Consider the following 13,010-nt stretch of genomic DNA (forward strand, 5'->3'; position numbering starts at 1 on the left):
TCTAAAACCTCAGTCGCAGAGGCGGATCCAATGTGGGTTTGAGTGGGTTCATTGAACCCACTGATTTTTTGAAAAAAATTAAAAAGTTTTTTTTTTAAAAAAAAAATCAAAAGGCAAAATAGGTTTAAATAGAATATTTGTTTATCGTATGGCAAGAAATAAAGCTGTAGCCTAGGGGTTTTTTAACCTCTCATCACACACGAGTTTGTGGGTTCAAAACCCATAACTCACACTTTTTTTTTTCTTTTTGTTTCCTGCTTTCCTCAAGACTGAAGAACGCAATTACCTCCTTCCTCTTCCTCATTCCCCCAAATTGTAAAACCATAACCTCTTCCTCTTCCGCCTGTCCCTCTGTCCCCCAGCCCCGCAGCCGACGCGTCATCAGCCAGGCAACGACTCCGACGGTCCGACGTGGGGAGACGTCGTTGAATTTCGTCCTCGTACTCTGGTAGTGAGGTCAGTGAATTTCATAATTTTGAAGATGGTTTCGAGTCTTTTGACAGTAATTACGATAGTTTTAATTTGTCTTCATAATTTATTAGTCCCAAATGAATTTTTTTAAATATGGTTAGCCGATCAAAAACTGAGCAGTGGTTTTGATTAGCCGATTTGGGTATTTTTCCTCTAGAAATTGAAGTTGTGCTTGACTGCTTGTGACCGTATATTTGAGTATTTGAGCTGTATAATAGTATAATTTCTGTTTAATTTACACTGATTATTATTTCTGATTTTCTATTTAATTGATATTGATTATTGAATCTATAATTCATTCATTGATTTCATTCTGCATTTATCATGTGTGTAGCAAACTAGCAGTATATACCATGAATGCTTCTGTAGTCCTTTTTTTTTTCATTTTCCTATGTGTAATCTATTTGTAATCCATAGTTTGAACTTATGTACTGAATATTTAATTATTATATTTTTATTCCTTTGTTAATTACGATTTCAAATTCCCGAAGTTTCGAACCCACACTTCGAAAATCCTTGAGACGCCACTGCTCAGTCGTGTATGCAGTTGAAGCCACTTAACCCTTGAAACCCAAGAGAGAGAAATGAGAAGAGTTGCGTCATTGTTGTTGAAGAAGAACAAAGCCTTGAATTCCATTTTATACAATAATGTCAAGGGATTTTTGAGTAATTCCAGCAGTTGCAGAACTTTTTCTTCTTCTAATGAAGGCTTCAGATTCTTCTCCTCTGCAATTGGTTCTTCTGCTTCAATTACTGCTCGAAATGCCGCCATTTCTAGCTTCCGATCTTTTCCCAAGGTTTTTTTCTTGCTTGATTTTTCTGGGTTCTTTCTCATTTTTTCCCCTGAATTTGTCAATTATTCTGGGATCATGGAATTTTTTTTCTAATTATTCTAGCTCAAATTTTGTTGTTATATTCTGTTTTTTACTTGGATATTGTTATTTTTTTGTGCAATTGTTTATTTGGGTGCTTAAAAATTGATATATGAAGTAGTATTCTTGTAAATGTTTGTTGTCTAATTTACATATCTTCAATCTGATGAAATTGTTAATTCTTTTTATGTTAATTTTGGCATTAATTAGTTAATTAAAAAAAGCCTCTTTAGATTGGGAGGATCATTCAATATACAAGTAATATTTTTGAGAAATTTGTGAATTTGACAAGGTTAAGAATGCAAAAAGTTTAAGCTGAATCAACAAGAACACCTATTTTACATCGGTGACTAACAATGCTTTATTACATCCATAGACAAGAAGTTGAAATTATATTGTTCTTGAGAAATATAGGTTACAAAATTAGGCTAGGTAAAGAATTAAGGAGTTTATGTATCACTCCTCGAAATACAAACCAATTAAGGGCCAAGAAATTAGCCTGGATTGATTATTCTGCAGGGTCACTTGGAGCGACACTGATTCAAGGCATATTCTAACAATATGGTTACTAACCTAAAGGAGAATGAGATTTTTTTTTCCAAGTTTTTCAGAGCTGAGGATGAATAACTTTTGGCTGTATGGCATTGTAATATTGTATGATTAATTTTATAAGGTTCTTGTTTAATTCTGCTTCTATTTCTATGCTCATGAATAATATATGTCTTTGCTCCTAAGTCCTGATGTTGTATTGTTCTATATCACAGGTTGTCCATAGATACTCGATGAGGGGTATGTGCACAGCTTCTTCAGTTCCGATTGAAAAGGCAGGATTAAAGCTATTAGTGACAGCTGGGCCACGTGCTCAGATGATGGTTGGAATTTGGCTATTCGGTTCTGCGGCATGGGTGTTCAGCATGGTTATTCTTGGTGGAATTACTCGACTTACTCGCTCTGGACTTTCGATGACTGATTGGAAATTTACTGGGAACCTTCCTCCTATGTCAGAGGAAGAATGGGCACTTGAATTTGAGAAATACAAGCAATCCCCCGAGTACAAGCGGTTAGTGCTCATTTCTCTTGAAAATAACACTACAATAAAGCAACGATTGTCTTCATACATGCAACAGTTGTTTTATAATGGTGGCATTCATGCTAATAGCTGCGTGCAGCTTGAAGTGTAAAAGTTAGTTTCTTGTACAACTTGTTTGATATTCGTTGTTTTATATGAGTTTCATCCAGTATTAACAAGGGGATGAGTCTTGAAGATTTCATGTTCATTTATTGGATGGAATATGCACATCGAATGTGGGGAAGGGCACTCGGTGTCATGTTTGCTTTGCCATTTTCATATTTCCTGCGTAAAGGGTTTATTACAGTACGTCTTGGTCTGAGGCTTTCAACTCTATTTGCTCTTGGGGCTGGGCAGGGGCTCATTGGCTGGTGGATGGTTAAAAGCGGTCTTGAGGTAATTGTGCAAACTTAATCAAGGACTCCATCAATTATATGTTTCCATAATGATAAGTGACCAGTTTACTTTCTTCTTTTCCTTTCCTCAGGAACCTGTATCAGAATATGCCGAGCCAAGGGTAAGCCCTTACCGGCTAGCAGCTCACCTTACTTCGGCTTTTGCTATATATTGTGGTCTTCTTTGGACTGCTCTTTCTGTAGTGATGCCTGAACCACCAGCTGAGTCGTTAGGATGGGTTAATGGTGCAGCAAAACTTAAGAGACTTGCCATCCCCGTGAGTCTTCTTGTTGGTCTCACTGCAGTCTCAGGAGCATTTGTTGCTGGAAATGATGCTGTATGATTGTTCTGTTCTCTGCTATAATTTAACTTGCATTTATCTGGTTTATCTGCTATAATCTATGACAAAGATTAACAAGGTATCATTCATTAGGGTCGTGCATATAATACCTTTCCTAAGATGGGTGATACATGGATTCCAGATGATGTTTTGAGTATGAAGCCAATTATGAGAAATTTTTTTGAAAATACATCTACAGTACAGGTACGAATCGTGCTTTCATTTTGTACAATATTCAACTCTGTTATATTGATAGAAAACATGGCGTCACCTATGATTATCCTAAGGCGTTCTTGAAACCTTAGGATTTTCTTTGCGCTGAAGTGTAGACAAGTAGTTAATAAGTATATCCTTCGGTAATCGGTACTGCTTGGCATTGGTTTTTCAAGTACAGGGAAAATAACACTGAATAGGCTCATTATGTTTGCAGTGCTTTCCTATATTTAGGTTACATCTCATATTAACTTTTTTAATCCTGGCCAATTGTATGCTCTTTTAAAGTCTCTTGAAATCTTTTGATTTGGCAGGGTCGGATCATATAACTCTTGTGCGCCCCCTCTCCAAACAAAAAAAAAAGAAAAAAAGAAAAAAAAAAAAAAAAAGAAAAGAAGAAGAAAAGTTAATTCAAACAAAATTGAAATAATTATAAAGAACTGATATGGAATTCCTTATAATCCGTTTCATTTCATCACAGACAACAAGTTAAAACACAACCCTTCCCCATAAAATGGTGACCTCTAGACTCAAGTGCATCTCATATCTACTTCCTATTCTTGCATAGATAAGCAGTAGCATATGCCATACTGTGTATTATGTAATTCAATAAGTGACTTGATAGTTAGAATTACTGCAAACCTTGCAACTATGGTTATGAATGATGGCCTTATTCAAACCCAACAAATGCAATGACTAAGCTTAATAGGATCTCTCAGTACATATGCCAACACAACGACCCTTTAATAAAATTTTACCAGTTGTAATGTAACCTTAGCAGGATTTTTTTTTTTGTTGTTACTGTATTGTATATCCTTTTCTAGAGCTAGTGTGTAGATGATGTTTTCTATGCATTTAAGTCCCTTGAGATCTAGCTTACCACAATCTACTCTTACTTAAAGTTGGATACCATATAGCATGACTAGAATATGTGTATTTTCCTTGTTATAAATAAACAGAATTAAATTTTCAGATTGTGAAGAACATTATTATGACCCTCAAGTATCTTTGTATCAATGAGAAATATAAATAATTTGCATTACTATGTTTGCAGTTGGATCATCGTATCTTAGCCACTGCAACCTTGGCATCAATCTGCGGTTTGTGGTGGACAGCAAGGAAGTTGGATATCCATCCTGCTGTGAGATCTTTGGTTGGCAGCACTCTTGGAATTGCTGGTCTACAGGTGAATTAAAACTTTCAAGTTCTTGCATATGTTCAGCTATGCCGAAAACTTTCATTTTCAATTCTGCAAATTGCATGATTCTACTTGCAGTTTACTCGTGCTTTTATTGTAAATAGTACAATGAGTACATGAATGACCTTGATAATTTGTATTCGTCAAATGTGTGATTCTATTTGCAGGTTACTCTGGGAATCTCAACTTTGTTGTCATACGTTCCGGTTTCACTTGGCACAGCTCATCAGGCTGGAGCATTAACTCTTTTAACTATGATGATCCTGCTTAATCATACTGTTCGCAAGCCATCTCTCTCTCTCCTAAGAACTCTGCCTTCAGTTGCAAAAGCAACATAATCATTCGGACTCTATGTTTTACGATTTGTGAGTATTTAGATAGACTTTCTTTAGCATTCATTATTGAAAACACTCACATAGTTCGAACAATTGGACTTGGTAGAGTTTGGGACAAACATGAAGTCCTCGATAATGTTAATCAAAAATCGGAAATTTTATACGAAGTACCATTTCATATACAAGGAAATTTTATGTCGAATAAGTGTTTATACCAGGTATTAAGTTTTTATCACTATATTGAAAATTTGCTTGCTAGGTTTACTCTTTCAGCAATAGAAGCATATGCAACACATCCTCCTTGTGACTACAACATCAAACAATCTCGGTGTCTCTCTCCTCTCTGGAGTGGATGAAAGTTCGATGTTTTGAAGTTTACATTTATTAATCAAAATGTAATTACTTAAACTTTATTGCTTTGACCATTTTTTCAATAAAACAGCTTCAATTGAACATACAATTATTACAGACATCTTTTGCTTCTGAGCAACCATTTTTCTCACATTTTGACTTGTATAAACTAATTTTCATTCTCCCGTTTCTTTACCTGGAAGTGGTTTGCTATATGATCGAGTTGCCTTACAGTCTTACACTATCGTACAAACCTTTGTTATGAGAGAATGTCTTTATTTTATCACTTACATTTGTCAATAGAACAATACATGAGTAAACCTAAACATGAGGGCCACATTTTCGTATTGAAAAATACAGATACCCATAGGAAATAAGCAGATGGTTTGATCATATCCGTGCAAATTTAACTATAGCAAGTTCTGAGTTTCACTCCAAGGGTGTGGGGTTGGAACAAAAATTAGTTCTAAAAAGCAATGAGCACAATTAATTGATTGCATCACTTCTCTCGCAATGATCTTCGCTGCAGCCGCTGCAACAGTAGAAATGTGGCAGCTTCACACGACCACAACCCCTACACAGCCAACAGGCAATAGCAAAGGTTAAAAGATGAATACAACTGCAACCGCAATTAAAACTTAGTGAGACATCCCAAAAATAAAACACAAACAGGCATTGATCTTGATCAACATTGCGATTTATGTGATTTTATTTTAAACTTCCTATTTATATTTAAATAGAAAATCTCAGGATGTCCAAAATATCATTAAAAATGCAGGTTAGACAGTCCCAGAAATAGATTTTTTCATCAGTCCTAGTATTGCACATCTTCTCTTACTCTATATCCGTTGTTACAGAGTATGTCACGAAATCATTCCCTTCGTTTAAAAAAAAATAATAAAAAAAAATTTCACACTTTTTAATTTAGATGGCCAAAATGATATTCACACTTCCTTTTCAGACTATTCTGTTTTATACCTCCATCTCATCAAATATTTTCCTGTTCTTAACCAAAACTTTCGCTGAAACTTAACCTGGTGCAGAGGGAAAAGAAAGCAAACAGTAGTCCATTTGCTGGTTGCTACAAATTGCCAAGATGTGATGCAACCTAATTTTGCCACTGAATTCACTGTCCACTCTCGTGTATATTCACATTGGATATGATATCTAATTAAGAGAATAAGTTCAGTGTAACACACCCCCTCAATATTAAAATGTTGTGAAGGAGTGGACATGTTTCCATTGCTTATCTTACGAGAGTTGCAAAACAAATCCCAAATCAAAACTCTTATCTACTTGTAACTCCATAGAAGAACCAAAAGAATGTAAAGCACATATCTTATATGCAGTTCATAAACACAGTTTTTGTCAAGAATGTCAAATCAAAGATCAAAATTTCAGATAGATATCAGATGAAATGCCTTACTTGCATCGGACTATAACTGGAGTTGGTTTCAGAGCCTTCGGCCCATTTCTAATGCCTCTCTTGTGTTTAGAAACCTGATCAAGCATAAGATTTACATTAATAAATCATGCAACAGGCAAAACTGTGTAGTTTAACAGCTCTTAACATCTTTTGTTCATACACTTGTCAAAATTATCTTCTACAAACAGCATAAAAAATATGACATCACAACTTTGTAACTAGCAGCATTAGCAACAAAACCAGCCTATTTCCAAAAAAACAAATTACAGTGTCTCAGTGACAACAGGAGGTGAAAGTTAAGATATACTTCATACTAAGCAACCTGGCATCTCAGTCAATTACACTTTTAACCAATACACAGATTTTTATATATTCCATTATAAATTTACACTAGCACTAGCACTTCATATATCATTTTCAAATTTAACCATCATGATTGTGATATCTATACTCTATACAAATAGGATAAGAAACAAGCAAATTCAACAAGTATCATCCACACCAACCATGATAAATTGACAATAACTACAGTCAAACTAGCTGCTTGAATTGAGTACCCTTGTAAGAATTAACAAACTGCTTCAAACTTTTTTTTGCTAACAACTAAACCCAAAATAAAATATAATGCAACAATCACAATTTATTCACACTCCTCGGCGTCATGAATCATATCCGAAACCATTAATTTAGTATTCGTAGCTCATACTTAGTTTCCCTTCTCTGGAATATTCAACAATTTTCGATATTGTAGGCAATAACCAACAACAAAAAAAATTCAACAAAGATAGAATCAAAATGATGCATCAACTAGTCATCTAGTAAGAACATCACTAAGCACGAAAAGATCGTATAAATCAATATACATTGCAGAAATGCCGTATCATCATGCTTCCAAATTGACCATTAACTCAAAATTTCAACAAACATAGATTAATTGAAGCATCAAACAACATTACACGATTCGAAACCCTAAATTCCATAAAACCATCAAAACTAACTTCCTTAAACCCTAATAGCCCAGAAGCCGAAAACCACAAAGAACAACCAAATTGAAAAAAACAAATCAATCAAACAACATTACACGATTCGAAACCCTAAATTTATTAACAAAATAAAAACCAGGAATAAATAAAAAATGATCTTTGACCTTCTTTTTGGGAACAGCCATGAGGTCCATGAATCCGCCACCATGAACAGAATTGGTGTCATCTTCAGGAAGAATTTAAGGGGGCGATGAAATCGGGTCAATTGAATTGCCGAAAGATGGTGGAAGTGCATAAGCATGAGTAAATCTTCTGACATTATGCAGACATCCATCAACTTTTCCCTGCAAATTTCGTTGTAATCCCAATCTGAATGCCATGAATTCACTATCTTTCCAATTTTGAAGAAATCCCAACTAGGAATTTGGTATTTGCAGAGTGTGGGTTTAAGAGGAGATAAGAGAAAAAGTACCCTTATGCCTTATTCTGATGTGCTAGTGCTAGTGCAAAGGTTTTGCGAGGTGATTCAATTGGGTTATTGCCTATTGGGGTTCGTTTATCTATACGGGTTGAGTCGGGTTAGTTCTAATTGTGTTCGTGAATCATTTTAAGTTTAATTTGGTTGAATTGGTATAATTCCAATTATTCAAGGTTAAGATTGGATTTGAGGTTGTTTATCCATATGGGTCGAGTCGGGTTAAGACTGAATTAGGTTTATTAATCATTTTGAGTTTTATTTTACTGCCTTCATTTCAATTTATTTACATTTACATAAAAAAATAGAAACTACAAATAGTTTGTAACAAAAGTCCCCCCCCTCCCTCTTTTATTGTTCATTGAGTGATTTCCACAGAAAATGCTCAAAGATAGTTAAATTCCTTAAGTACGCTACAATTTACAAAAACCTTGCATACTATTCACGTCAACCAAAAATTGGGCCACTTTTATAAAAGGGTATAAACCTTAAAAACCGCTTCGATTAGAGGTTTTATAAATACACATATATCAAAATATAGTTTAATAATCATACTCTTAAGAAACCGCTAATTGAATTAGTGGTTTTTATTAAGAGTAAAACCACTAATTCAATTAACGTTTTTAGTGTGAATTGGGGGAAAAAAATTGTGATGGTGTGGACGATATGTCCAAAATATTGATAAAATGTGGCATAGTTATGGAATTTAATTATTTTGGAGAAATTTATATGGAAACCACTCTTGTTCATTTCTTTCATATTTCCTTATCATAATATCATATGCAACTTTGTTTTTCTCTTTTCATTTGCCACTCACAAACAAATTTTACCAAGATATAGATGAATGTCATATCGTTGCAAATAAATTGGAATTGAAGTGATAGTTGATTTGGGTTTAATTCCTTTTTTCCCGAATTAAGATTGGATTGGTTCGTTATGTCGTTTCGAGTCTCCTTTGAATTAAGTTAGGTTCGATTCTGTAGCACCCTAAAAATTCCTTCCCTTTAAAATACCTGTTTTGCCCTTTTTTTAAAATACGAAAAAGGAAAATCTAAGATATTACCGCCACCGTGAAAACGGCTAAGGCAATTATCAAAGACACACAGCGGAAGACTATCTTTAAAACTATTTAAAATCAAGTCAACTTTAAAAGTCAAACCAAACGAAAGTAAAAGTAAAAAAAAAAGTCAAACGAAGTCAACCTACAACTTGGAACCATTGTAGGCCCTTAAACCAAAACACTTAAAGATCCTTTTGCGTTGGTCTCATGATCAACATATAGAAATAATAATTTAAAGCAATAAACATGTCATATTCTAATGAGAACTAAGCATGATTCACTCTTCACTCATGCCCCATCATGATTATGCTTCATCACCTGAAAAGTTTCTCTCTACTTGTCCCCACTACTCGCCATTAGAAATAGGTCGTCGTAGGGCCAAGGTAAAGACAAAGCCAAACAAACATGCAACACACACAATCAGCAAAGCTGAGTACATAAGCGTAATAAGAACACACTAACATGCTTTCATCCTATCAACACACAACTTACCTTGATACACCTGTTTACAAGCATACAAACATTCAACACCTGACTATACCAATAACTAGTCCAATTATTTAGCTTGATTACGCAACGAACGGGTTTCCCCCTAACCTGCCCCAATAAAGGGGTACTAACACGGGAGCTAACCGTGAGAGTATAAAATAACCACTCGTAAGTGGCGGAATTCCTGCGCATAATAAAAAAAAGAAAAGGAAAATACAGCATCCTGTACTCCAGTAGAAGTTATGGTCAAATATAAAGTCGCATAACTCCCCCCATATGTTTAGACTCAAGGTATATACGTTCCAAGAGTTTTGGTGCGTAATCTCTTTCACTTCACGTTATTTACAAATTATTAGACTTGGTGATGACTCTCAACACAACACAAACCAAACACTACAATTTATTCAAGCAATCAAACATTGCGATTAATTCTTGAATAATTAGTGACCACATAAATTTAATGTTGAACCCTTTTTAAACTACCTCAGTGTCAAAGACACCTTAAACGCATAGTGCGCCACAAATCCTATCCCTCGGTGTTAGAAACACCTTAAGTGCTCATAGGCGCCAAAATATAATTTAATCCTAGTGTACAAAGACACTTAAATAGCTCCTTCCTCATACTTATAGCATCAGTAAAATTTATTTGAACCATAATAAAATTCCTTTTCAATATTCTAATCCAAATCAAACATTTATTTTAATTAAACATGCTTTCTAACATGTCAATAATAAAGTATGGTTCACAATCAACATGCCAATATAATTAATTCCAATCACCAAATCACCATAATTAATTCACACATCACAAATCATTCACCGATATCAATCCAATCACAAATTCCATCCAATACCTATCATGATGCTACTTGGAATCAATTAAACAAAGCCTAGCATGCTTCTATACACTTAAACTTTACCAAGTACGCGAACGTACCTTGAATACGATCTTTAAAATAGCCACGATTACACAAAGTCACTCACTTGGAAGTCTCCTACAAACCACAATTATAAAGGAGTATTAATACCTCTTTAACACAAAATTCCAGCAATATATACTTTCTTTAAATCGCTCAAAAACCTTTTAAAATAATCTGAAATTTTATTTAAAACCCTTACTTTATTCCCAATTAAATGGGTAATTTAAAGATCTTTTCAAGAAACTTACATTAGGCTTATATATAAAATTTCCAGCATTATTGAAACTTATAAAATTGTTGTAATTTGGTTTTAAAACATTAGTTTCAATAATTTCAATCAACCACAATCAAATTCCATTAATAAACATTAATTTAAAAACCTAGGGCTTTCAATTTTGGGGCTTTTTAATTAAAACTAAAATCTGAAATTTATAATTAAAATACTTGTTATTTAACATCCTAAGAATCATCACAAAACCCAAAAACAATAATTAGATTTAGGGTGGATTTAATTAAACAAGAACAATAACAATAATAAAATAATAATTAATTTTTTTTTATACATGCGGCGAACCACCAGGCTGGCGGTTGCTGCTGCTGGCTCGCGCCGACGGTGGTGGTTGCCGGCCGGTGGCGTGTGGTGGTGGTGGTGTGTGTGGGTGATTAAAAACATAAAAAAAATTAAATTAAAAGGGGAAGGGGAAAAATTAAGGGGAAAATAAAATAAGAGGAGAGAGAGAATTTACCTTTGGGTGCACTCCACCTTAGGTATAAGATGGGTATTTATACCCTCTCTCTTTCCTTCCTACTTATTCTCTTAATAATCCCTTTTCCTATTCAAACTCGAAATTTGACTTTTAAAAACAAATTATCCTTTATAAAATAATATGCCCCGCTATTTTTAAATCATGAAATAAAATATTTTCAAGATTATTAAATAATAAAAATATATTTTTAATTAAAATCATCCTTTTTGTATTGAGAAAACCCTAAATAATTCATTTCGTATTATTTAAATATTTCAAGAAATACTTATTTAAATTTTAAATACATATAAAAATACGGGGTATTACAGATTCTATTTATTCTAGGTTCGGATTAGAATGGACTATGTGAACGATTTTGTTCTATTTATGTCAATTACAAATTTAGGCTGGGTTGGGTTGGATTATTTTCAAATTCTATCATGTTTGAGGTTAGAATTACTTTTGGATATGAGTCATATTTTGATCAAATTATCTCGGATTTTTTGTCAAGTTGATTTGAAAATCATTTTAAGTTTGGATAATATTGGAAATTAGCTTGTTTACCTTTTGTTTACATTTGTTTATGTAACAAGAGAAACAAAAGTTAATTGAGGAACAATTTTGGAATCAATGTGTAAATAAAGGAAATCTGAATATCACTCCAATCTTTAAAAGAAGCAATTTTGTGCCCTTTTATTAAAAAAAATATATTTAATTAAAAGAAAATCACTTTATCAAAATTATCTTTCTTTGCGTAGTAAATTAGATAAATTCCGTATTTACTCCCGGATCTTTCCTCTTCTTCTTCTTCTTTTAGTAATTAAGGAGAAGGACGCTACCCCTCTCGATTTTTTGGTCCACTCGAATTCACTCTAGTGAGTTAAAAAAAATGGCTAGTTCTTAAAGATATTATTGTTGAAATCATACATAATACTTCCTCTATTTTCTTATAAATGCAACCCACCTTCTTCGAAATGCAACACACCTTTTTCGGCATGCACTTTAAGGATTAGATTAAGTAATGTAAGCGGACAAGTTAATCAAAATAATTTATACATGTAGTTTTTAACCCTTTTATAGTAAATGGAGAAGAGAGACCTACGCGATTGAGTAAATAAGGGGGAGCGCAATAAATTTTGATGGAGAGTGAAGTCGGTAAGCTCAGACATTAATGGTGATGGTGATGGAGACATAAGTAGTTGGGGCTTTAGGAGGGAGATTAAATATGGGAGGTGATTAGGGGATTTTCCCCCACCAATCACCATCTGACAAGTGGACCCATCAGGTTCCGCCATGTGTCCGTCACATGGGCCAATAGGAGCCTGCCACGTGTCAAGCAATGATCCGTCCACTATGGACCAATTACGACACGACACGTGTCCTTCCCATGACACCTGGGATAACCGGTCACCTAGGCCCAACTTCCGAGGGAAGCCCAATCAGCCCAAGGTTAACCTAAACCTAGATTGACACGTTTCCCGAGGTTATAAATACCTCCCTTAATCCCCATTAAGGGAGATTACGCTAAAAAGCAGATTACACACATTAAACACTCTCACCTAGAGAGACCCAATCACTTTAATTTCCGCATTAATTACTCCTTAATCAAGTACTAACTTGACCGTCGGAGGCGGATCTCCAATCATCCGGAGCATCCGTTTGTTTT

General features: G+C 34.3%; 2 protein-coding genes across 4 annotated transcripts; one reads left to right on the plus strand and one right to left on the minus strand.

Annotated features, from left to right (window-relative positions):
* Positions 1 to 205: 205 nt before the first annotated feature.
* LOC110737141 (cytochrome c oxidase assembly protein COX15-like) lies at positions 206 to 5,523 on the plus strand. 3 transcript variants are annotated; one of them, XM_021917514.1, is made up of 9 exons: positions 207 to 456; positions 963 to 1,268; positions 2,108 to 2,403; positions 2,583 to 2,808; positions 2,900 to 3,145; positions 3,242 to 3,352; positions 4,416 to 4,547; positions 4,727 to 4,924; positions 5,154 to 5,523. In XM_021917514.1, the coding sequence occupies exons 2-8, from the start codon at positions 1,056 to 1,058 to the stop codon at positions 4,895 to 4,897; spliced, it is 1,395 nt and encodes a 464-aa protein (XP_021773206.1). In that variant the 5' UTR covers positions 207 to 456; positions 963 to 1,055; the 3' UTR covers positions 4,898 to 4,924; positions 5,154 to 5,523. The 3 variants fall into 3 exon arrangements, with proteins under 3 accessions (XP_021773207.1, XP_021773206.1, XP_021773205.1); XM_021917513.1 differs by lacking the exon at positions 5,154 to 5,523 and having other exon boundaries at positions 4,727 to 5,132; XM_021917515.1 differs by lacking the exons at positions 963 to 1,268; positions 5,154 to 5,523 and having other exon boundaries at positions 206 to 456; positions 4,727 to 5,132.
* A 96-nt stretch (positions 5,524 to 5,619) lies between these two features.
* LOC110737142 (50S ribosomal protein L32-like) lies at positions 5,620 to 8,208 on the minus strand. The gene is made up of 3 exons (XM_021917516.1): positions 7,819 to 8,208; positions 6,672 to 6,745; positions 5,620 to 5,819 (listed from the first exon to the last, which is right to left on the minus strand). Exons 1-3 carry the CDS (start codon positions 7,846 to 7,848, stop codon positions 5,732 to 5,734), a joined length of 192 nt encoding a protein of 63 aa, XP_021773208.1. The 5' UTR covers positions 7,849 to 8,208; the 3' UTR covers positions 5,620 to 5,731.
* Between the last annotated feature and the right edge of the window lie 4,802 nt (positions 8,209 to 13,010).

This window comes from Chenopodium quinoa, unplaced genomic scaffold (assembly GCF_001683475.1).
Source record: "Chenopodium quinoa cultivar QQ74 unplaced genomic scaffold, ASM168347v1, whole genome shotgun sequence".
Taxonomy (NCBI): Eukaryota; Viridiplantae; Streptophyta; class Magnoliopsida; order Caryophyllales; family Amaranthaceae; genus Chenopodium; species Chenopodium quinoa.

Excerpts from the sequence above, each read along its gene's own strand:
- LOC110737141 (XM_021917514.1), top strand. The coding sequence starts at position 1,056 with ATGAGAAGAGTTGCGTCATTGTTGTTGAAGAAGAACAAAGCCTTGAAT. Across the intron at positions 2,404-2,582 it reads CAATCCCCCGAGTACAAGCG|TATTAACAAGGGGATGAGTC; the intron begins GTTAGTGCTCAT and ends AGTTTCATCCAG. Across the intron at positions 3,353-4,415 it reads AAAATACATCTACAGTACAG|TTGGATCATCGTATCTTAGC; the intron begins GTACGAATCGTG and ends CTATGTTTGCAG.
- LOC110737142 (XM_021917516.1), bottom strand. The coding sequence starts at position 7,848 with ATGGACCTCATGGCTGTTCCCAAAAAGAAG. Across the intron at positions 6,746-7,818 it reads TGGCTGTTCCCAAAAAGAAG|GTTTCTAAACACAAGAGAGG; the intron begins GTCAAAGATCAT and ends ATGCTTGATCAG. Across the intron at positions 5,820-6,671 it reads CCAGTTATAGTCCGATGCAA|GGGTTGTGGTCGTGTGAAGC; the intron begins GTAAGGCATTTC and ends TTGGCTGTGTAG.